The sequence below is a fragment of the Phaeoacremonium minimum genome (assembly GCF_000392275.1).
Source record: "Phaeoacremonium minimum UCRPA7 unplaced genomic scaffold PA7_03_scaffold_222, whole genome shotgun sequence".
Classification (NCBI taxonomy): Eukaryota; Fungi; Ascomycota; class Sordariomycetes; order Togniniales; family Togniniaceae; genus Phaeoacremonium; species Phaeoacremonium minimum.
The window spans coordinates 177972-201434 of NW_006921127.1; the positions used below are offsets into that span (position 1 = coordinate 177972).

General features: G+C 51.1%; 9 protein-coding genes across 9 annotated transcripts; 4 read left to right on the top strand and 5 right to left on the bottom strand.

Annotated features, from left to right (window-relative positions):
- Positions 1-961: 961 nt before the first annotated feature.
- UCRPA7_3003 (putative mitotic checkpoint protein bub3 protein) lies at positions 962-2194 on the bottom strand (the record flags this gene model as incomplete). The annotated part of the gene is made up of 4 exons (XM_007915667.1): positions 962-1689; positions 1737-1819; positions 1878-2127; positions 2185-2194. The coding sequence occupies 4 exons, from the start codon at positions 2192-2194 to the stop codon at positions 962-964; spliced, it is 1071 nt and encodes a 356-aa protein (XP_007913858.1).
- Positions 2195-2630: 436 nt separating this feature from the next.
- UCRPA7_3004 (putative atp-binding domain 1 family member b protein) lies at positions 2631-3695 on the top strand (the record flags this gene model as incomplete). Its single annotated transcript, XM_007915652.1, has 2 exons — positions 2631-2981; positions 3039-3695. The coding sequence occupies 2 exons, from the start codon at positions 2631-2633 to the stop codon at positions 3693-3695; spliced, it is 1008 nt and encodes a 335-aa protein (XP_007913843.1).
- A 5-nt stretch (positions 3696-3700) lies between these two features.
- On the bottom strand, positions 3701-4321 carry UCRPA7_3005 (putative rpp14 family protein; the record flags this gene model as incomplete). The annotated part of the gene is made up of 2 exons (XM_007915664.1): positions 3701-4047; positions 4108-4321. The coding sequence occupies 2 exons, from the start codon at positions 4319-4321 to the stop codon at positions 3701-3703; spliced, it is 561 nt and encodes a 186-aa protein (XP_007913855.1).
- A 1152-nt stretch (positions 4322-5473) lies between these two features.
- Positions 5474-8119, top strand: UCRPA7_3006 (putative gephyrin protein; the record flags this gene model as incomplete). Its single annotated transcript, XM_007915561.1, has 5 exons — positions 5474-5526; positions 5589-6729; positions 7354-7367; positions 7579-7935; positions 7987-8119. 5 exons carry the CDS (start codon positions 5474-5476, stop codon positions 8117-8119), a joined length of 1698 nt encoding a protein of 565 aa, XP_007913752.1.
- A 247-nt stretch (positions 8120-8366) lies between these two features.
- UCRPA7_3007 (putative vacuolar atp synthase subunit c protein) lies at positions 8367-9099 on the bottom strand (the record flags this gene model as incomplete). Its single annotated transcript, XM_007915625.1, has 4 exons — positions 8367-8472; positions 8526-8834; positions 8887-8978; positions 9043-9099. 4 exons carry the CDS (start codon positions 9097-9099, stop codon positions 8367-8369), a joined length of 564 nt encoding a protein of 187 aa, XP_007913816.1.
- Positions 9100-9547: 448 nt separating this feature from the next.
- On the top strand, positions 9548-10040 carry UCRPA7_3008 (putative transcription initiation factor iia gamma chain protein; the record flags this gene model as incomplete). Its single annotated transcript, XM_007915637.1, has 3 exons — positions 9548-9594; positions 9672-9819; positions 9888-10040. The coding sequence occupies 3 exons, from the start codon at positions 9548-9550 to the stop codon at positions 10038-10040; spliced, it is 348 nt and encodes a 115-aa protein (XP_007913828.1).
- A 5453-nt stretch (positions 10041-15493) lies between these two features.
- Positions 15494-16273, bottom strand: UCRPA7_3009 (putative adaptin ear-binding coat-associated protein 2 protein; the record flags this gene model as incomplete). Its single annotated transcript, XM_007915525.1, has 1 exon — positions 15494-16273. One exon carries the CDS (start codon positions 16271-16273, stop codon positions 15494-15496), a length of 780 nt encoding a protein of 259 aa, XP_007913716.1.
- A 440-nt stretch (positions 16274-16713) lies between these two features.
- UCRPA7_3010 (putative translation initiation factor eif-2b subunit alpha protein) lies at positions 16714-18051 on the top strand (the record flags this gene model as incomplete). The annotated part of the gene is made up of 4 exons (XM_007915633.1): positions 16714-16735; positions 16888-16930; positions 17002-17905; positions 17962-18051. The coding sequence occupies 4 exons, from the start codon at positions 16714-16716 to the stop codon at positions 18049-18051; spliced, it is 1059 nt and encodes a 352-aa protein (XP_007913824.1).
- Positions 18052-18867: 816 nt separating this feature from the next.
- On the bottom strand, positions 18868-22433 carry UCRPA7_3011 (putative duf323 domain protein; the record flags this gene model as incomplete). Its single annotated transcript, XM_007915662.1, has 13 exons — positions 18868-18937; positions 18997-19078; positions 19141-19397; positions 19457-19899; positions 19950-20025; positions 20077-20425; positions 21051-21337; positions 21394-21415; positions 21471-21484; positions 21541-21655; positions 21710-21948; positions 22013-22138; positions 22240-22433. 13 exons carry the CDS (start codon positions 22431-22433, stop codon positions 18868-18870), a joined length of 2274 nt encoding a protein of 757 aa, XP_007913853.1.
- Between the last annotated feature and the right edge of the window lie 1030 nt (positions 22434-23463).

The window sequence follows — 23463 nt, forward strand, 5'->3', positions numbered from 1 at the left end:
AACCCATGGTCAGCGGCCGATTTCTTGTTTTTGACAAAACCCCACCGATTGGTTACAAAGTGCTCAAGAAGCCAGTGATAGCAGTCGCACAAGTACCGAAGAAACCGTCCTCAAGGGTCGGAGACGGATTCTCATCCGACGAAGCCCAACCAAGTGGTGTTGCCTGGTCTGGAAAGAAGAGAAAGCGTGTGGGCATGATGGATAGTATGGATGCTTTGGAGTTAACCACATCGACTCAGAAGGAGCTCGAGGCCATTCGCCGAATTAAGCCACCCAAGACGAGGTCATTGTTCAAGTCCCCCTTCGATACACCAGGCGCACCGCAAGTCAACAGCCACACGGGAGCGTTAATGAATGTACACTCGGGAGAAGGTGATATTGAATCCACATCGTACAGAGCACCTCTTAGCCACATTTTTGAGGATGTCGAGCCTGGGCGCAACGGACAGACATTGCAAGCACAACCGAATATCAAAGCCAAAGAAAGCTTGCAAGTCGAAGGACCGGTTTCTGTGGGCGCCTCTGGGGACCGTTCCGTCGCAAAGAATGTACATTTTGAGGAGTCGTCTACATCGGTCCAAGATCGAGACAGTCTTGATGGTGAAGAGGAGCAGGGTATTATTCATACAACTGTTATACCGCAAAGTAGCTGGGTTTCCGAGTCTCAAGATCTCAACATATGAACAGGAGTTAATTATGGGGAATATGCACAACTCGCTAAACTCAGTTGCCACCACAAGTTGTTTGATTCGCCATTATCACATCTTTTCGGGATAGCTTCGCTTATATTTTCATTAGCCATAGTCCTCGGAGGTCCGAGATGAGGGCGTACTTGATATACAGTTGTAATTCCGGTTCACGACTAAATATGCCTTGACCAAATAGTGTCCTTTTCTGCTCCCAAGCCGAGAACGCCTTTCAAGCGCCGTACTGCAAACTAGTAGTCACTGCTCGCAGCCTTTTACTTAGAGCCCTTGCCCTTTGCCTCTGTCTCACCAAGCTCTCTAATGAAAACCTTGGTTTGGCCCTCGCCGGTATAGTCCTCCTGACCAGTCTCGAAACCTGGACAGACGCCAATCGCTAGATATTTGCCATTCTTCGAGAAAGCCAAGGATGCAACGCTATTGGAGAACTTTTGGTACTGCTTCATTCTCCGCTTCGCCTCCGCGTCCCACAACGCAACGGTTCCGTCACCGCCCCCTGACGCAAAGGTGCCGTATTTTGGGTGGAACGCCAGTGCGTTGACGGGATAAACAATATCGCCGCCGCCCTCCTCCTCCGGCGCTGCCTGTCGATGGCACTTGAATGCGTACTTGCGCGCCTGCGACTCGGCGCTGTCCTCGAACCACTCCACCGCCACGCGGCCCTCGATGCTGCTCGTCGCATAGCCCGCGTCGTTGGGCATGCATGAGACGGCGCGCGTGAGGAACTTCAGGGACGACTCGCGCTGCTGCCAAGGCTTGATGTCGGCGGCGCCGCTTCCGTTTGCCGACGAGCCGAAATGGCTTGCGACTGTGGGGAGGTCGAAGATGTGGACGAGTCGTGCGGTCATGGCGACGACGACTTTGGAGGGACTTGCTGCCATGGCGTGCGGCTTGCCTGGGAGAGTGACGATGAGAGGGGCGACGGTCGGGTCGGCGGTGTTGTGGAAATGGAGAGTCTGGTCCCAGGATGCGGAGATGAGGATAGCTATATCTATTAGTCTGCGTACAATATCATACGTCGTGGGTGCTTACAATGTTCAGGGCTGTACACGACAGACCGCACGGCTCTCTCGTGTTTGCTGAGTTGTGTCTGTTCACCCGTCTCGAGATCGAGTCTGCGTTGTCCATCAGTACGGTGATATTCAACCAATTGCTCGTTAAGCCATCTCCTACCTCTGCACCTGGAAGTCCAGTCCGGCCGAGAAGGCCTCATTTTCACTTGCGCCAAAGCAGACATCTAATACGGGCGCGCGGTGCTCAAACGTTCGTACTAGAGTCGCCTGGGGTTCCTCTCCGTCTTGTACCTCATAAAGATACACATTTCTGTCCCACGAGGAAACGAGAAGCCTTGATGACTGGCCTGGGCCGAAGACAACTCTGGAAATTGCATCGTTGGGTGGCTGCGCCACTTCGAATTGAGAGGCTATCCAGTCCGTTAGTCTCTGTAAGCTTTAATAAGGGGATGCAATGAGTGTCATACCTGGCGCCATCCTGTGCTTTGCTGTGGTGAATGTTTGCGACGGCTTCACTCCTGCAGGTATATGGACAGGCGGTCGTCTTTCGATGGATGGTCCCCACGTTGAGATAAACAAATAACAGGGCCCTGATAACTTAGCGCGGTGTAGCTCCTTTTCTGCCACTAGTTCCCGCCTAATTGTCCAGAAAGTATGGCGGGGCAGATTCCCTGGAGCTCCGGGGCGAACTTGAGAAGATCAAAGAATTACGGCTTGCAGCTGACCACCTCATACACCGTCGACCTGGTATTAAATTCACTCAGACAGTCTTGGCGAAATACATACAGATATACTGGGCTACAATCAGAAAATGCCATTTGCGCAGCTTGTGCTGGGGAGCCCCGGCGCCGGGAAGAGCACGTATTGCGATGGCAGTAAGCAGCAACTTGTTATCCATTTTACAACTCCGGATATGCTAATATCAGGGCCGCATTCAGTGCATCAGTTTCTCGGCGCTATTGGGAGGCAGTGCTCCGTAGTGAACCTCGATCCCGCGAATGACCATACAAATTATCCCTGCGCCGTAGACATTCGCGACCTAGTTACGCTCGAGGAGATCATGGGAGATGACAACCTGGGACCCAATGGCGGGGTTCTCTTTGCATTAGAAGAGCTGGAGCACAACTTTGAGTGGCTAGAGAAGGGGCTGAAAGAGCTGGGGGAAGACTATGTCCTGTTCGACTGTCCTGGCCAGGTCGAGCTCTATACACACCACAACTCACTCCGGAACATCTTCTTCAAGCTCCAGAAGATCGGGTATAGAGTCAGTCCCTTCTTTGTCCATGGCTAACCATCTTGTGTGTACTGATGCTCGCCACAGCTTGTAGTACTGCACCTATCCGACAGCTTCTGCCTGACCCAGCCCTCCCTCTACGTCTCAAACCTGCTGCTTGCACTCCGAGCGATGCTGCAGATGGACCTCCCACATATTAACGTCCTAACCAAGATCGACAAAGTATCCTCATACGATCCGTTACCGTTCAACCTCGACTTCTATACAGAAGTACAAGACCTCTCGTATCTCCTTCCCTCGTTAGAGGAGGAGTCGCCGGCGCTGCGCAGTCAAAAGTTTAGTCGCCTAAACCAGGCTGTGATGGACTTGGTCGAAAACTTCTCGCTTGTGCATTTTGAGGTGTTAGCGGTCGAGAATAAGAAGAGCATGATGCACCTTTTGAGAGTGATAGATCGGGCCGGCGGTTATGTCTTTGGCAGCGCCGAAGGAGCCAACGATACCGTATGGCAGGTAGCGATGCGCAACGAGTCTTCAATGCTGGAGGTACAGGATATCCAGGAGCGGTGGGTGGATAGCAAAGACGCCTATGATGAGGTAGAGAGGAAAGAGTGGGAGGAGCAAGCCAAGATCAGGGAAGCAGAAGGCGGCGATGCGGTGGACGATCCTACAGAGGATGATGACTTTGGCAGTATGGCAGTGCCGTCGTCAGATAGCGGGATAAAGGTAGTCAGAAAGAAGAAGTGAGATCTTCAATCATTCTCCATGTCCTCGTTGCCCTCAGAATCAGAGTCATGCACATCCACCATGGTGACTTCCCTCATTTGGTCCCTGGGCTTGCCGAAGAGTGCCCCGAGAGCATTGGAGTCTTTGCCTGCCATGTGCTCTTTTGCGATTAAAATCATCTGCCTGGCGCGCCGGATGGCCTCCTCTTCGACCTTGCGAATGGTGCCGCTAACACGGACGACTCTGAACGTGCAAGGCTTCCCGTTCTTGATAGGGACGCGGTTCATAAACGTGAGCGCAGCCCAGACCAAGCGGTAGTGTGCTCTGGAGCATCGCAAGATGACTGTCGATGTGGCATGCGACAGATATTTAACTGTTAAGTTTGTTAGTAATCTCAGTTATGTCGATATTTCTTTTAATCAGAGGAACAAACCCATCAAACTGCGCTCGACAGCTCCGGCTCCATAATCTCCGAACAAGGTAGCTACCTCTGCGCGTATAGCTTTCGCCAGCCCTGAGTGAGAGAGGCTGTCTGTTGTTGGCTGATTGTACACGACAAAATCGGGTATTCTTCCATTTGCCTGGGTATGAGCTCCCTCAGGATAGAGGATGTCCACTAGCAGATAGCGCTCCTTGACTCGAACCATGATGGAGGCTTATAGTCGATGCCTGATGAAGCAATTACTAGGGTTGGTGCATTGTCATGAACGTACTCGTTCAAGTCAGACCGAGATAGCATCGATGAAATGAAGAGCACTGAAGGAGGTACAGATGCTAGTCGAAAGCAGACCTTTCTGCAAATTTAGCGCGCGAGCTGGGGTAGCTCCCCACTGACCCCCAAAGTCCCAAGCTCTAGCGACCTGGAGCGGGACACCTTCTGGAACATCACCAATACAGCACCTCTGACGTGACCAATACTAACTAGGTAGAAGCGTCTCGGCCATTATCAATTGCGGTGGTCTTTTGAATTAAGCCTCGAGATCTTTCGCCCAAAGCTCTAGACAGGGTTCGTATTGCACCTAATCGGGTTTGCGGTTATACTCTTCCTAGTAGCATTGTACTCTGCGTCATATCAAGAGCTTGTGTGTTATCTGGGAGTGATAGAGATGGCCAGGCCGACTTTGAGAGCTGCCATCCTTGTCATCTCGACAACAGCAGCCAGGGATCCCTCCAGCGACGCATCTGATGCAACCTTGCGCGATGTATTCGAGCAAGAGGGAGGCGGTCAGTGGGATGTGGTAGACACCAAGATTGTTCCCGACTCGGTCCCCCAGATTCAACGGCAGATCTTGCTGTGGGCGGATATTGCTGAGAGTGTGAATTTGATCATCACAACAGGCGGGACAGGCTTCGCAATCGGAGATCACACGCCCGAGGTATGCAGGTCCTACATGCTCGAGTCTTATGCTTTCAAATCCACTAATAATGGTCAGGCCGTCTCTGCTGTGCTTCATAAACACGCATCTGGCTTGGTACACGGCATGCTTGCAGCTTCTCTTAGTGTTACCCCTTGTAAGTACGCCGCTTATATTTCCAAGTGCTTTCGTTGACTTCTCAAGTTGCTATGATGTCAAGACCGGTGGCTGGCGTAAGGAATAAGACAGTCGTCATCACCCTTCCGGGCTCGCCAAAGGGTGCAAAGGAGAACTTACAAGCAGTCTTGAAGACCTTGCCTCATGCATGCCTCCAAGCTGCTGGTGTTGATTCGCGGAGCTTGCATTCTGGTGGCGTGAAGAAGTTGGAGAGAGAAGCCGGCATTGCTTCCGAGGGCACTCAACCACATTCACACGCTCACCATCATGATCACGGACATAGTCATGGCCATGGCCATGGGCACGGGCATGCCGGGCTTGTACGACACACGAGGCCGAGTGACAATCCTATGTCGAATGATCCCAGCTTAGGTCCAACCAGGCGACACAGATCATCTCCTTATCCCATGCTGTCAGTGGAAGATGCTCTAGCGTTGATTCAGCAAAATACTCCCGCACCAGAAATTGTGACCACCAAAGTCGATACACATCTAGTTGGGTCAGTGCTTGCGGAAGATGTGAAAGCCAGAGAGAATGTCCCAGCGTTTCGCGCAAGTATCGTAGACGGATATGCCGTCGTGGTGCCGGAAGGTGGCAACATGAAGGGTGTGTTTCCTGTGACTGCCATTTCTCATGCTGCTCCAGGAGAAGTGAAGCCTTTGAAGGAGGGTGAGATTGCGAGAATTACTACCGGTGCTCCTTTACCACCAGGAGCTACCTCCGTCATCATGGTCGAGGATACTGTCCTCAAGAGCAAAACTGAGGACGAGAAGGAGGAAAAGGAGGTCGAAATCCTTGCCGACAATGTCAAGGAAGGCGAAAACATCCGCGAGATAGGAAGCGATATCAAGCAGGGTACTACCATTCTTCATAAAGGAGAGCAGGTATCTGCGGTAGGGGGCGAGATTGGTGTTCTGGCAGCTGTAGGTGTCGCTGAAGTCAAGACATACCGACGCCCCATAATCGGTATTTTGTCGACAGGTGATGAAATCGTGGAACATAATCGACCCGAAGACCTACGTCTTGGTGAGGTCCGCGACACAAATCGTCCAACCCTGATCTCTGCTGCGAAAGAATCAGGTTACGAAGTTATTGACCTCGGCATCGCTAGCGACAAGCCAGGGACACTGGAGGAGACCTTGAGGGATGGCATGAGGCGCGCGGATCTGCTTATCACCACTGGAGGTGTTTCCATGGGCGAGCTGGATCTCCTTAAACCCACGATCGAGCGGTCTTTGGGTGGAAGCATACATTTTGGCCGAGTGAATATGAAACCTGGCAAGCCGACAACCTTTGCAACGGTGCCAGCCAAGAATAACGCTGGCGAGAGGGTATCCAAGGTCATCTTTTCACTACCTGGTAATCCGGCCTCGGCGTTGGTGACATTCCACCTCTTCGTTCTTCCGTCATTACACCAAATGTCCGGAGTATCGCCTACAGGACTGCCTAAGATTCCAGTATCTCTCGGTCATGACTTCAAGTTGGATCCTGGAAGACCTGAGTACCACCGAGCCATTGTGACTGTTGGTAGAGACGGTTCTTTGACGGCTACCAGCACTGGTGTTCAACGAAGTTCAAGAGTTGGAAGCTTAAAGGGGTCAAACGCCCTACTTTGTATGCCAAAGGGCTCGGAACCACTAAGGAAGGGTGCAAAGGTGGATGCTCTGCTAATGGGTAATGTAAGAAGTGAATTTTTGTAGTTTCCACGTTGAATGATGATAATGAATTTCTAAGAGAACTCACACTATGACAAACTTATATTGACTACCTTCCTTCATGTAAAGCTTTCATGGCCTAACCACAGTCGCAACTTCGTCAAAACTATCGAGAGCTCATAGCAAGATACGTCTTTGTGTTTACACTCATCCAAAATTTATCTACATGCTCTCCGATGAAATTTCCATCACTTCCCAAACCTCAACATCCTTCTAACAGCAGTAACCATGTGCCAATATAGCTATCTCTACTACGAGGCTTGCAAACATTTTGGCCTTGAGGTCCAAGACTACTGCACGTCGGCTCGCTGGAAAGCAGGCATGACAGGGTCCTTACACCTCTGCTGGTGAGATCAGATCCTTGTGAAAGAAGTCTGAAAACTGACAAAAGCAGCCCCCTTCTCTTGGATCCCAAGAGTTTCGATATCACAGGTCAAGCACCGTGGGTCAGTCCACCGCCATTGCGGTGGGAAGGCATCTGGGGGTCCTGCCGTCAGTGTGTTGAGGAATACAAGGCAAGTCTTTTTCGGTCTCTTATGCTGGAGCCTGGGCGAGATACTCCGAACCAAAACTCCTGTTGACACTTGTGATATTCACATAGCTTCCTGAGACTATATACAAACGAAGCTACACAGATCACTACCTACCTGAGTCCAGGGATATCGAGCTGCACAACGATAAGAATCTCGCTCCTTATGTTTATTCTCCATACTTGGCAGAGACGATACCAGATCTCCTTGGAAACAGCGCATGGTTTAAGGACGGCAAGCGTGACAAAGGGCCCCTGATCGTCTTTCCCCGGAGGCTCGAACAGACAAACTGGGCCAACCTCAGAGCCTCGGCCCCGTTCGCTAGTCGGGGAATGTGGGAGAATGAAACACTGGAGGCGATGACGCTGAAGCTCGCCCATGAGACATTGGACATTGAGATGGGCATGACGAAAGAGGAATTGGAAGCCGTGTCCCAGTTTCTCGTCCCTGGCGTAACAACGCAGACCATCTTGGATCTCTGGGAGTAAGTGTTGGGCCTGTTCAGGATTATAGCAATGGCTAACACACTATTCAGAGCAAACTTTGAGGAAAGAGGAATGCCTTACCCAGTGTTTAGTGATGCCTGTCGCGCTATGCGGCTGAAGAAAGAAGTGTCTCATATCTTGGATGCCAGCGCTTATCGTCTTAACGTGGATGAGACCCCGTAAGACATCGCTTCTCTGATGATCCCTTTCGATGCCAGACGGACGATCACGGACACACGCTCTCCTTAAAGTTTACTATGATAGCTTGGCTTTGTTGATATTTTTGTACATACGTATTACAGATCTAAATTCACGCCCCAATTCTGCCACAAGTCCTCCCTGAACGCCGCTAATGGGTTGATGCCGTACTTAGGTATGGGTAATATTTCGTCAGGCTTGGGAGCCTAGTCATTCTGTTCAAGCTTGTTTATTAGGCTCCGAAATCAAAGGCTTTGCTGGAGACCAGGAGGCCAATGATCAGGCCGAAAAGGCCGAGGACAGAGCTGAAAATCTCGATGATCAGGATCTTCACAAACCTGGGAAGCTAATTAGTCTACAGCAAATGAGATTTCACGTTCATGAGACATACAGAGTTGAGTCGGCAGCATCTGCAAGGGCAGCACCGCTACCGTTGATGCCAACAGCCACGCCACAAATGAGGTTGCACATGCCCACCGTTAAGCCTGCCCAGAAGAGAGCATAGCCAGTGTAATAAGTGCTGTCATCGTACAACTGGGCCCCTTCTAGGCCGTTCATTTTCGCGGAAAAGATGATGGACATAATGATGCCGTAAATGGCGACGACCTCGCAAAAGATAATGGAAATCAAGTTCTTCGTCCTGATACGCGGCGCCCTTACACCTCCACCGAGAATCGAGGATCCGGTGATAAAGATACCCCTACTCAAAATTAGACTGTTGCCCATGATATCATCTGGTTCTTGATGCATACCATGCTGCTCCTACAGCTGAGAGGCCGATGCACAGTGATATACCCAAGTCCGCCCAAGCATACGGCGACACCGATTCTAGGAATGCTCCGACCTGTATGCAGCTACATTAACATTATGTTTCTCGATAAACGGTCGAGGCTGGGATGGTATCGTACGTTGAAGGCTTCGCCGCTGCCGGTGAAGAGCATATCTGTGGTGGTGAAGGTCAGCATTGAATGGGGGCAGCTTGATTGATTGAGATGGACTTACAAGCACCGACGACGGTGAGCGCGCTTGTAGCGCCTCCCAGTCCATATGTCAAGCTCATCCTGAATATGTTGGCGAGCTTGGTGATGATTGTGAGGGGGTTAACACGGTTCCTGGCCGATGGCAAGCTTCGTCAGAAAAGCACAGCTTCATTCGCGGTGGTGGTGACAGGCAGCACTAGGTAATCTGGGAAATAGCGCAGCGCGCAGGCAGTGGCTTCTGTCGGTACGTAAGGGAGGTACCCCACAGGCTTCTTGCGGCTCACCCATAGCATATGTGGCTCCGCTTTGCCTTCCCCTGCCTAGCTGACTCATCCAAGTCTGTCCGAGATATACCTACGGTATCGGCATCGAGGCAACTTCAGCACCTTACAACATCAACCTCCACAATCGCACTTCGGCATCGCGAGACGAGATGGCGGCAGGCACACAGAATTTCTACGAGCTTTACCGCCGTAGCAGGTACTGCGCCTATTTTTTTGCGCGCGCACCGTGCGAGTCGAGTTGCTACGAGGGCTAACTTTGTATTGCTAATCTAGCATCGGCGTCACGCTGACGGATACGCTCGATGATCTGATCACCGAGCACCGTATCGATCCGCAGCTGGCCATGAAGATCCTCGCCAACTTCGATCGTGCCATCGCTGAGACGCTGCAGGATAAGGTCAAGGCACGCCTGACGTTCAAGGTGAGCGGAGGCTAATCATAGGCTGAAGTCCAACTGCAGGAGTGGCGATATTGACCACAGAATCACAGGGCTCTCTCGATACGTACCGCTTCTGCGATGAAGTGTGGACCTTCCTTATCAAGAACGTGCAATTCAAGATGGAGGGTGGTGGACAGACGGTGGTCGCGGACAAAGTCAAGATTGTCAGCTGCAACGCAAAGAAGCCTGGTGAAGGCCAGTAGCCTGACCAGGAGTCCATGGCGAGCACCAAGTCCTCGGTGGAGATTTTTCCGAATTTGGTTGCTCGACTTTCTTCGAGAGACTTTGAGATGAACGAACCTCCGAGTTACTTTTGTAAAATTTGGTTTATGGATCGGGATGCCACGGGCAACGGCGTTGGGGGATATGCATTTCATAAGTCTCGGCTGGCGTTAGGTCAGATACATCAAGACAGAAACTATGATGAAGGGATTCTTTGATAGAATGGCAGTTCGCATGGGGATGTCTCGCTGCAAAGCGCGAGATGCAACCTGATATTCTTCGCACACATTGCTTCACATAGCTAGATTTCAAGGCTATATTGCCTCTTTACTTCGGAACACAATATTAGAATGTCCCATGCGAACAAAATGCAGTGCTTTGCTTGTGATATACAAAGTTTTGGTGATGTGCTTCCTACTACTTGGATGAAGCGTCTGTTACAGGGTGTGATGGAGTGAGAGTGGGGGAAGGTGTGGTTGAGTAGGAGCCACCTCGCCCTAATTACACGCCTGGAGAGTGCATAGTGCTACATTATTACCGTTTAATTATCACAACGAAAGAACTGATTTGAGCAAAGATCAAAACGCCTATTTAGAAGCCACGTCTCGTTGAGTATAACTCGGCATACTTCTATTCGACTAAGGTCCCTAGATTTCGATTGAGGCTGGTCATCAATCGTCAAAGATGGTCCGCCAACGCCGCCAGAAGCCTGATACGGGGCCATCCGTCTCTTCCGTGCCAGGCAAGACGGCTCCCGCACATAAAGACACAGCCCCAGCACCATCTCGCTCAGGGACGACCGTCTCCACTACAGACCACCATTCAGTGCTTGACGGCACTTCGGACAACATCGATATCGACGACGACGGCATGGCCGCCGGCACTTGGGTACGCCGGAACCAATGGATTGTCTTTGCTCTTGCCAGCGGCGCCTGCGCTGCTTTCAACGGCGTCTTTGCAAAACTGTGAGTGCTCTCTCGGCTCTCATTACGCGTTCTCCCTACACTTCGTAGGGTTCAGCTACGCCGGTCCTTGAACACTCTGCACAGGACAGGTGTGCCTGAACAGCTTCGCAGATGATTTTCTACGTGTTTGATCGGTTTATTTCTGTTTTGTATCCGTGTGTCTCTTCATCTTATCCTGTAGCGGCACAGCGGCTTCCAAGCAAGCAATCAGAGCCACCTCTATGATATCTTTTCTCTATATCCCCAGGTCACACTTTCCAGGATGCTGACAAAACAATAGAACGACGACCGAGCTCACTACCAGCTTTGCTAAAGGCGTTGCTGGCTTCTTGCATCTCTCAGATGCTGAGAACGTTATAGAATTCATTGTTCGAGCTGTAAGTCTCATCACCATGGCTTGAAGCTGAGCGACCCAAAGGATATCAGACCATCCATCATTCGTTTATGAAGTACAGTTCTTCTCAATCCATGACGAGATTTACTAATGCATGCTTCTTATAGATATTCTTTGGCTTAAATCTTGTGTTCAATGGAGTAGTGAGTGCTGAGTTTCGCTTCCCATCATTGTTTCCCTGTCATGCGACTGGTGACGCCCTCCCATCAACATTGGTCGATTTATTCTTCATAAACCCAATTACTTACAATGGCTTTAGATGTGGTCTCTATTCACCACGGCGCTGACAAGAGGACACTCTACCACGCAAGTGTCCATCATCAACACGTCTTCCAATTTCGTGATTACCGCCATTCTAGGCCTTGCTATCTTCTCCGAGTCCCTTCCACCACTGTGGTGGGTCGGGGCTGCACTGCTAGTCGCCGGCAATGTTATCATCGGAGCCAAGGATGAGGCCCCAAAAGACGCTGAGCACGAAGAAGGTACCATCATTGGTAGCGGCGGAGCTGGAAGCTACCAGCCTGTTCCACAGGCAGATCCTGAGGATGATAAGGACGATGAGGATGTGGTAGACCTTGGGGACTTAGACGGTGTTGAAGAGTCGAGAACTACCTCATGATTGAGCAGCGTGTACTTTCACGTCCTTGTTTAACTGTATTATCGTATTGTACAATATAACCTAAGGCTCAGAAACATTTAGTGGCTTCCTATTAAAATTGACTGTTGTAATCAAGGCCTCTCCTTCATATTACTAGCTGAGCGAATATGTGACAGTCTGCTGTAGATTGATCTAACTGAAAGACATGTGTAAGAAGCAGCAAAATGGAAAGTACTCTCATGAAGAAATTGATGTTATTCTGGAGGCCGATCGATGGCCATATCTAAGGACAATTAATGACAGAAGGGTGCTGTTTAGAGGAGTGCTGTGTAGGGCCCCCACAGCTGTACGTCACAGGCCTTCGGCAGTACGCATCCTACTTACCCCGGCACCTTACTTTATCACTCTCATCATTGGCTAATTTATCAACATCTGGAAGAGTCGCCACAACGAAATCCAATGGATGGAAGGAACAAATGTGAAGAGACAGTATCTTGAACGCCATCTCGCTCTTCAGCATGAGAACATTCCTTCAAGATGCAGGCGTTACGCGGAGTTCTCAGAAGGAGAGCGGCTAATATCTCGGCTGCACGGATCGTACCGATAAGACGGCGCTCTCTTCATCTTGCGCCTCCTTTTCTGCTCGATGATTATATGCCGCGATACATGACTCTCTCATCAATAGATGCTTCGAAGAAACGCTCGAAAGCCTACGCACATCTGCGTAACTGCAATCTATGTCCTCGCCTTTGTGGGGTGAACCGGTATGAAACGACTGGAGTGTGTCTGATCGGGACAGAAGCCAAGGTCAACGTTATCGCTCCACATTTTGGTGAAGGTGAGAGTGTTTTGCTTCAGTTCGATGGTATTTCCTCTATACTAACGTATGTTAGAACCTTGTATTCAGGGACACAATGGAAGCGGCGCTGTTTTCTTCAGGTAAGACTTCGATCGTAACTCCTCAGGAGAAAAGGATGACTAACACAGCCTCCAAAGCATGTGCAATCTCAGGTAGATCATCGATGTCACATCTAATGGCTACAAGGCTGACTTGACAGGTGCTCATTTTGTCAAAACTATGACATTAGTCACTCCCGCAAAGGGTTTGACTTGAATCCCGAGGAACTAGGCGACTGGTTTCTTAAGTTGCAAGAGGTTGGTAACGTACATAACATCAACTTAATCACTCCTGAACACGTTGTTCCTCAAGTCGCACTGGCCATACTTCATGCTCGAGATGCTGGGCTGAAAGTGCCAATCATATACAATACTTCGGCATATGACTCTCTTGCCTCTTTGGAGCTGCTAGATGGCCTCATCGACATCTATCTTCCCGACTTCAAAGTCTGGGAGCCAGCAACGTCGAAGCGTCTCTTAAAAGCCGATGACTACGCAGCAGCAGCACGGGAGAGCATCAAGGCCATGCATGAACAAGTTGGCGACCTTTGCTTCACAATGGATGGCATCGCTAAGAAGGGACTGCTGGTGAGACACCTGGTCATGCCCGGGTTGGAGGCTGAATCAGAAAAGATCATGCAGTTTTTGGCGAAAGAGGTGTCAAGCGATTGCTTTGTCAATATTATGGAGCAGTATCACCCCGATGCACATGTGGGCAAGCCGAAGAGGCGGGGAAAAGGGGATTCGACCGAGGAAGCAGGAGATGTTCGATATGCAGATATCAACAGAGCTGTCACAAGAGAGGAGATTTCAACGGTCAGAAGTTCAGCTGAGGCAGCCGGTCTCTGGCGATTCTGCGATCCGCCAGGACATGATGGGTTCAACCTCTAAAATGAGTCCGCAAATTATTTAGTATTTCGGATGGCACGCTGCACGGACTTGGAAGTCCATGGACACTGGGAGTGCGGCCAGTGTTGATAGCTTTTCCGCGCAAGCCAAGACATGGCTGTTACAGATCCAGCTTTATCTCAAAGTATCAGACACACCGAACTTCTTTTTGTGAGCAGAAAGTTCTAGGTGTAGCCTGGAACATTTCGGCAAGGTCCCGAATCAGCTATCATAATTCACTGTTGGTGGCGGTTTGATATCTGCCTAGATATTGTTGGCTTTGTCCGCTTCCAGACCAGATCGTAGTTGGTCCAACGAATTTGCGTGTTCTGAGTCGCATCTCGGTTTCTGACAGGCCCTGGTCTTTGTCCACGTACCAACCCTACAGCAGAACCACATTTCGGTTACGTTTGTCTAGGACCCTAGAATTACCTTGGCTCCGTCGTCTTTGTTACGACAGAGGGTTGAAGTCGCCCTTGGATCTCGCTAGGCCATTTGCTTAAACGGGCGCCTTGAAGAAATATATTTATAAGTTCAGTAACGGCAACGATTCGAATGGGAATGATTGTCAGTATCAACGACGACCAGTGTCCGAAAGTTTCCCGAGAGGCGATGGATCGTCAACGGTCAGCAAAGATTATGCGGAGATTGAATATTGATTCTGGGAATCGCTTGCCTTTGGCTTCCCGGCAGTCTCCCAATACAAGCGACACACCACATCGCAATGAACGCACCAAGACCAAACCTTCAGAAAGGTACAATCGCCGTTCACCTACTGTGAGCCTTGAGCCTCGTCCCATAGAGGAACTACATAATGAACGCTCATACCTTACGGTCGACCTTCAGAGACAGGATGAGCGGACCAGGAATCTCATGGCGGGACTGTTGCAGATCGAGGAAGAATGCTCTTCTGCTCAGACCCCTGGCGAGGCTCGAGCATTCCGCAAGCAGGCAGGACGAATGAGGAGCGGTCTAGCTGAGGCGGAAAGACAGGAGAAGTTGATTCTTCTGAGGTTAAGCGAGCTTTACATCGAGATTCGAAGTCGTGAGCGCTGGAGCCAAGTACAGCAACGAAGAGAGCCATCGCAGACGATGTTCTGGCAAGTTGACCATCCACACCTCTGGATGCCACAACAACTTCTGTCGCCAATTTCCCCGGTCACACCTCTCCCGCCCGTTTGGTACTGTCCAGATCCCGTCTCGATGACCTGGTCAAGTCCACTGAGTCCTATGTCCCCCGAGTTCGTACCGGGTGCGTTCTCCTTCCGAGACCTGCACTGGGACGCAAATCGCAGCGGACCGGAGAGTTCAAACCACTCTCCCTGTTGGGTTCGGGAGAAGGATTGTGAAACTCCACAGAATCAGCATGAATTGAATGGTTGGGATGCAAACTCTGGGACCAACAGCCGAAGTCTGTCTACACCGACCCCTAGCTCATCCCGCACCCCGGAAAGGCGCATGAGCTTGCCTACACCTGACTCTACATGGCCGCTGGAGTAAAGAATTTAGGAACATAGCATCTGGCGTTACGGGTCGATCGCATATTTTATGAGTCTTTTTCACGGGTAGAGATCTTTGCAATGAAATAATAATTATCTGCTACGACGAAGTATATGAGCATCATTCTATGTTTGTAACCGGTTCATTAGGTTGTTGCCCCTTCCTCCGGCAGTCGGGCGGATGCGATATAATCTAAGCAAATTCACCAAACTGGCCATCATCGAAACCCATGTCCTTCACAGATTTCCGCTTTTCTTGGGCACTGGGCGGAGGTGGTAGTGAGAAGCCGCCCCTTGAGCTTGATGCTGAAGGGGGCGGGGGCAATGAAAAGGAGGAGAGACTGGCCGGCTCTGCCGTAGAGGACGACTCCTGAGGCCGGTTCCGCCGGCCAAACTTGCTGCCCAAGTTGACCGTGATAGTCTCTCCCTCTTTCAAGCTGTAATCCTTCTTCTCCTCAGGCTTCTCCTTCTTGGCTGCGGGACCGGACGCGGCAGCGCCACCGACTGGGGCGCTTCCCTCCCAGCCAAGCGCCTTCCGGGTCTCCTGCAGAGCAACGCTGAAGTCAAACGCCTCGCTTCGTTCCTCGAAGCCAATGCCTAGTGTGGCTTTTCTACCAGAGGGGTCTTGGACTCTGAGAGCGAAGAACCGTGAGCTGTCCAGAGTTGGTTCTACCACGGCCTGTGTCGTATATGGAGCAGCAGCAAAGAGCTGTCCGCTAGAGGGATCCTCAAGAACGATATCTGCCTTGACCTTATCCTCGCCGCTCTGCTGCGGAATGGCTGTCTCAATGACACGCAGGCGTACAGTGAAGATGTGCCGCTTGGGGTCCTCCGTCCACGTCCCGGCATTGTACCCCTTTGTCGAGGCCAGCGGCGGGATGTTATAGACGTGGACGGAAGTTGCGATGAAGAGAATGCGTTGGATCGCGTCGGACGGCAGCTGCCGCCCGGTGGCGGGATCAATCGACTCCATCTTGAATGACTGTGTAGCGTCCAGCTGGATTGGAAGCGGTGATGGCGTCGCGACGCTGACGCTCCATCTTGAATCGATCGAGGTGCAAAAGTAGGCGAGCTCTCTTGAAACTTATCCCATCTGCCGCCCCCAGGGTTCGTGTTGCAGCAGCTAATGAGCTGGGAGCTACAGGGAGCTACCCCGCTGAGCTGCCGCCATTAGTGCCCAGGTACCCCTCCATCAGTCCACCAGGCGGTCGGCCCTGGCAATTTTTTTGGCGATCGAGTCATCGCGCTTCTGGCATTTCACGTCGACCTCGTTCGAGAACAGCACGAACTCAATCAGCGAGCGTCAGAGTCGCATAGAAATCTGTGGATACACGTCCAACATTCACACATGAGTGTATGCTTCGACGACAATCATTGCCTTCATTCATATCGGTCAAGAGCTTTATCGCCACAATGACGGGGGAAGAGTTGGCGGGTAGGCTTTGAGATGCTCTTCATTTGTCTACTTCAAATTTGGATATTCAGGCTGACCTGACTATTTCTATTTGATAGGAAGCCTCCAGCGCTCTCAAACCTCATCGCAAATTGTATCAGCCTCGAGAAATATACCCATAAGAACGAATCCAGGTGCAGTCAGCAAAGTAACGACTGGAGATGGCTCCGAATTTGAGTATGTCGAGCACTCAAAGCTTGCGCATTTGGGGAGGACCGAGTTAGCTGAACATGTTCTCTTTTCAATAGTATCGTCGAAACATATCACCGCTTACTAGCAGAGGATGAGGACCTCACAATGGCCGTCGCGGCCATCGAGGCGCTGATCGCGCTGCTCGGACACACCACGTCCTCGACAGTCATGGAGACGCTCGACATCGTCAAGGCGCAGGCCGACCGCCTCAAGCGCTCATCCACAAACCCGATCCCCCTGACAGCCGGCACCGATCTGTTCCAGCAGTACCTACTCCGATCTCTTAAGCAGTCGACCGGACCACGCAGCGGGAAGGAGCCTGCCACCGGCAGTGGCCTCGACAGTTTCGACGAGACGAGACAGCATCTGCTGAGGAATGGTAGGCTGTTCGCTGCACGAGCGAAGGCGGCCAGAGACGCCATCGCCGTAAGGGGAAGCAGGTATGTTGGTCTCGGCAGCGTCGTGCTCACCGCGGGCGGATCACGCACGGTCAAGAAGCTTCTGCTGAAGGCAGCCGAGCGCCACATTGAGACAAACGGATCACCAGATTTCAAGGTTATCTATGTCCTGGACGGCAGCCGAGACAGCGAGCCGGCGGTGAAGGAACTGCGGGAGCGCGGCGTGCCCGTGGCGCCTGTTGACCCGGCTGCTGTTGCGCATGTTCTGCAGGCGGGCAGGGTTGACATGGTCTTTGTCGGCGCCGAGGTCGTTGTGCAGAACGGCGGCGCCATCTCTCGAATGGGCACGTATCAACTGGCGCAGCTCACCAAGGCCGTCAACAAGCCGCTCTATGTAGTGGCCGAGACGCACAAGTTCGTGCGCCTGTACCCACTGGGCCAGAACGATCTCGGCAGATGCGGTATCAAGCAAAATATTCTAGACTTCAGCACCTCGGCAGACAGTGGCGCGAAGGAGAAGCCCGCTGAGGTGTCTGAGTCGCAAATTCCTGTCGACTATACGGTGAGACTTCACAGCCCCTAACATTGTAGCGTTCAATCTAGCTAATATGTTCTCAGCCGGCGGATCTGATTACTTCAATTATTACTGAACATGGCGTTAAGATGCCTAGCGCCGTATATGAGATGCTGCTTGACATATATACATGATGGAGTAGTAATCTCTGAACGGAACCATGTCTTGTCAATGCTGGTATAGATATCTCCGGCAGTGCGTGTGGTACTACCTTACGCAGCCTCGGGGGCCGGACTGAAGGGAAATAGGCCAACATCTATTACAGCAGTCCGAAAGCACCTACCAGCTCACGGATATGCTGGGTGTTTTTGTATCAAACAGGAGGGAGGAGTGTGAATATAGAAGATACCCCCACGTATCGGGCCACGGGTTGTGGCCTTGGGGGCATAGACGATAGAGAACGAACCCCCATGCCAGGTCATGTTACATTGAGGCGGCTTCATGCAGACCTTGAACGTGGCACCTACTTTCTTGGAACGTCCGACTATTGGTTCTTCTGACCCAAACTGAACCAGAAGTTGGTTGTAATAAAGCACATGAGCTGTCATATCAAGCATGGTGATCAGCAGGCACAATGCGTTCATTATTGGTTCAAATAGACTCATTACTTCGTACTGATGTATAGTCGATTATTCCCGACCACCTAGCGTGCGCAAAGAGTGGGAGATAGGTGATGCTAACCAAACCGTGAATGCTTAAAAGCAGAGAGGCCTCTCCCATCCTTTTGATCCCCGGAGAGCCAAAACGCCATATTTGCCGAAGAGGTAAAATGAACGGGACCTTCGTGTCTAGCTGTATATGCGCCCGTTGGTCCTGTATGCAATGGCCCTTGAAGCAATCCGGCCAAGTTGAGTGGCTTCTGAAGAGCAAAGTTGCCAGTGTTGCGATCTGGCCCAAGAATACTAACAATAGGGGCAACAGCATCCAATATGTGCCAACATTTGCCCACATTAGTTGACGTCACGCACCAGTCTCGCACCACACCATGCATAGGGGTAGTTGCGCTGGTACCAGTTGACACTATTATATGTGAGTCAGAGCATTAGATGTGATTGTCATCAACAGCAATTTTGACTTACAAAGACTTTCGGCCGGCAATACGAGGATGAGTAGCCCAAGACCCTCCAAGAACAATGTTATGCTTGCCATCGAAGAAATCGGCTGAGGGAAAAGTTAGTTTCATCAGGGCCGCGAGTTACGGTCGGAATGAGGAAATTTCATACCCGTATATGCAGGGTACAATGACATCGGCTCGAATCCTTCGTACTTTGTCAATGGGGAACTTGTCCATTCCCATATCCCTCCGAGCTCTGCTTGGCCAGCTAGCTCTCCGCCCTGGCCTGTCACAGGGACGGGATGCCAATGGTGCAGACCAACATTGGCTCCATCTAGGTCAACAAACAATTCATCCGAGTTAGAGGAGTTGCCATTCGTTGACGCAAGGGCTTGCGACGGTGGAGTCTCCTGTACGCCATTGTTGCTGAGATGGCTAAGCACTGTCAGTTGCTGCTGAGTAATAGATAACCAAACGTAGCTTACCCGTTAACGGCAGGGACTGTCTTTCCAAGCTTCTTCTCGGCTTGCAACTTTTTCTGTTCATGAACGTAGGAGTAAATGCTGCGGGCCTCCTCGAAGGTGGGAATTCGGCCACCCATCCACGAAGCACAACCGGCAAGTTCATCGTAGGAAGCGAAAACTGGCCAGTCAAGAGCGTACTTCAGAGGTACAAGACCGTAAAATGTGCGAACCGCTTTGTTCTCGAGGAATGATTTGAAAAGTTTGACAGAGCCATTAGCGTATCCATTGCCATGGCCATTGGTATGACCGTTGGCATAACCATTCGTATGGCCATTGGTATATCCATTAGTGTGAACGCCATTCGTATTGCCATTAGTGTAACCGTTAGTTGTACGGAGGGGTTCAAGTTCTGCCCAAGAAGCCGGGAGCTTGGTGATATGTTGGTCGTTCATGTATTGGGCATACTATCAGTTGTTAGTATCGTGTGGCCTCCTGGGCATGGCATTTCATCTACCTCTTCGTTGGTGATGGGCCGTGCTTGAGCCTGGAATTGGTGGACCTTGACGTGTCTCACCGGCTTTTCATTGTCCCTATACCAGAATTAACGAACTTCAAGAAATCTCTTATGAGACTTTGCTCACCAGCCAAAGTGTGTTTCTGGATCGGTTCCATCTTCTGGATCTTCCAAGCCGATAGCAATGTCTTGTGTCGGGATGTTGAACCATTGATTTGGAACTCTCGCGGTCCGTGCCTTCTCAGCCAACTTCTGGAAGTTGGGCCGCTCTGTATCTGGCGGCGGCAGAGTCTTGTCGCTTTGAAGCATCATGTAGAGCAGTGTCTCGAGGTGCATGATTTCATGCTCGAAGCCGACCCAGATTGCGCGACCAACCGCGCGGGGGATAACGTCTATTCCCTTATCGTAGAGACTCTTCAACCTCTCACGGACACGATCTTGGTACGTCAAGATCTCATTAACCGGGGGCCATTCGTCTGGAATTTCGGAATGAGCATGACATAGCTCTGGATTGTCAACATCCGGGTCGATTCCTCTCTCGAAGATTTGGTAGTACATAGCCGGATCAGTCGGACTTTGTTTGGTTGTCTTGGTCAACTGGATATCCAAGAAGGTAGGTATGTGCCCGAGGTAGAATATACAAGCGTTGCGTAGCTTGATAGGCTTTTCCAGAAGCTCCTCATGAGGAAGCATCTTGGTGGTCACGGCATCCCAAGCAGCCCACAGCCCTTCCCAGTCATCGAGGCTGGGTATCGGCGACCTGGCGTACACGGAGGGAAGAAGGCTGTATGGCATGGTCGATTTGGCTAACATATGAAGACCTGCAAACCATTAGGACAGATCCGTTGTCTTGCACGGTAATGTTTCGGAATATGTATAAGATCAGGCACCACACCCGGGGCAGCATCAGCCGACTGCTGACAGGGATGGAAGGAAAAGGTGCGGAAACAGGATGGGTCTCCTGGATCCATGAGAAACATACGACTGGTCAAAAAAAGCTGGGAAAACGTGGGGGAGGCTTGTCAATGTGTTTCCGGGTTGCTGAAAAAGGTAGTTGCCCCCCGTTCTGGGGTTGGACAAAAGAATATAAGGTCGTCTCACCATATTCGTTCCCCAGCATCCATTTACCAATCTCTGACATTCCCGCTTGGTTCCACAGCCTCGTCGTTTCTGCCTGAGAGTACTTCAGGCTCTGCTCGACTTCGATGCGCTCATGAGCCTTGATTAGTTCTCCCATGACAACTGTGTCTTTGACAGGAGAGTAGAAAGCCTGATGACGCCCCCCTTCGTGATCATAAACGTATTCACCAATGACCTTCCAGTCTTCTAACCGGAAGATCTCCTCCCCAAGGATCTCATTCGCGTGCGTAAGCCCATTGAGGACGAATCTATACACTAGTCAGACTATCCATTCTCTGCTCTAGGTTGAGGGCTCGCTGCTTACTGATGTGTGAGACCCTCCTTATCTGTATTTTTGAGGTTAGTTTCGATAAACGAAGTGCTCAAGGGCTTAACACTAACCATTATATGCGTGACTAAACACACATCAGTATGTAGATTAAAATAAAATAAAGACAGACCGTCAACTTACTATACTTTAGCTGGGTCGTTGCAGGCATCTAGACCGACAATCATGCGGTCAACTGGGCTTAAAACATCTGAAAAGCCCCTGAGAAATCTCGAGGCGTCATCTCGAGGAAAGTTGCCTATTCAAACATCAGCGTCAACGGTAAGGTAGAAGTTCAAGTGTTTCTACTTACCAATGCTCGATCCAAGAGTCAAAATACACTTTTGGCGAGTGAGGATAGATGGCTGCTTCAGCCATTCTCTGCCATCGTCATAAGTGCCCAGCAAACCATGAGCATGGACATGCTTATATGACGGCAATTGAGCTAGGGTGCGCTCAAGCTCCGTCCGAGATAAATCCAGGGCATAATAATCAACAGACTTGCCCGTGTCCTCGATGGCTTGGAGGAGCAAGTTGACCTTCCGGAGGTTGCTATGATATGTCAGTCTTGGGAAGTGGGTTTTGTGTGCTATCAGGGCGTAGTGGTAAGACATACCCACTCCCAAGCTCGATGAGCATACAGCCGTTAGGAAGCTCGTTGGCTATTTGCGCCGATGATTTTCTCAAAACTTCAATCTCATCATTGGTGAGGTAGTACTCCTCCAAATAGGTAATCTGGAGCCTGTTAGCGTGAAGCACGCAAGCCGTGGCGCAAATGGGATCAAACATGCTTCTTCAAATAGCTGGAGTCCTCGCTCGTTATAAAGGAGCAGGGTTGGCAACTGCCTTGGACCCTCCTTGGGATGGAACAGGGATATGATCTCTTCTTTGAGGTTTGTTTCGACAGCCGCGCGGCGGATGTCGATTATGTCAAGGGAAGACTTGGAAGCGGCCTGTGGTGACTTCACCTTGGCCGCTGGCCTGAGGTGAGGTGCAAGACCATTGGACACGACAACGGGATCAGTTGTTACGGCCATGATTCTAATTGAACTTGAGACCGGCACAATGGACTGAGAAAGAGAATAGCAGACAATAGTTTTGTCGATCGGACTGGAAATAAGGTTTATTATATTGTAAGCCGGGGGCTACTGGAGCAGGGACAAGTATATGGGGAGCTTATTCCGGAAACAAACAACGAGCGAACGGCCAGACAGACAGCGGGAGAGGTACATGGCGGCGGCAGCAGCAGGCTTAGCAAGCGAGGCTCCTTAAGCCACCGGGACGGACTCGCTTGGTGCCATCCGAAGAAACCTAAGGACCAGGTATGATGGGGCAGATGACCTCGACAAGATGTAGCTTCCTAGCTCTCCCGCTGGCGGCCATGCCAGTCCAGTCGAGCCAGTCCAAGCCGGTTGAAACGCTTGGAAGCATTCCTGGGCCTGGGGCGATGGCAGGCCCCGTGGCGTTGAGGCCGCCATCTCCGAGGGCGCGGGTCCTGTCTGTACATACCTACGTAGGTAGTAGAGTAGAGCAAAGGAAATGGGAGATGTAGTGTCAGTCACAAGCACCAGGTACCTCGAGCGTCATGGATACCCGTCGTCCGGCACTGTTAGGTAGCGTTCGTTTGGGGCCCTATAGCGTACATGTAGGTGGTTTTGTGGTAATCAGAACACATCCATTGCCGGACGGCGTCAGGGTGTCAGCAGAGCAGCCAAAATCTTTTTGTCATAACCTGCAGACAGAGAAGCTTCACGCTGGAGACAGAGTGGGAGGTTGGAGTTGCTGGGAGCAAATCACGCGCCAGAAGAGCAAGCCTTAGCCTTGGAGCCCCACGCTGTGGCTGCAGGCGAAGGACTCTAGCGCCAATCGCCTGTACTACCAGGGGCTACCGAAGCAGGCCAAGGCAAGAACAGGTAGACTCACTCTAAACATGGGAGGAAACAGCGACCCAGGTGTTCCTGACGAACTCCGCTGGAACCACAGCAGGTACCACTGTACTGTCCTGTACCTAAGGTACCCTAGGTAGGTGTTACTTCGCCGTTCCTCACTGGCGGGCAGGGCAAGGAG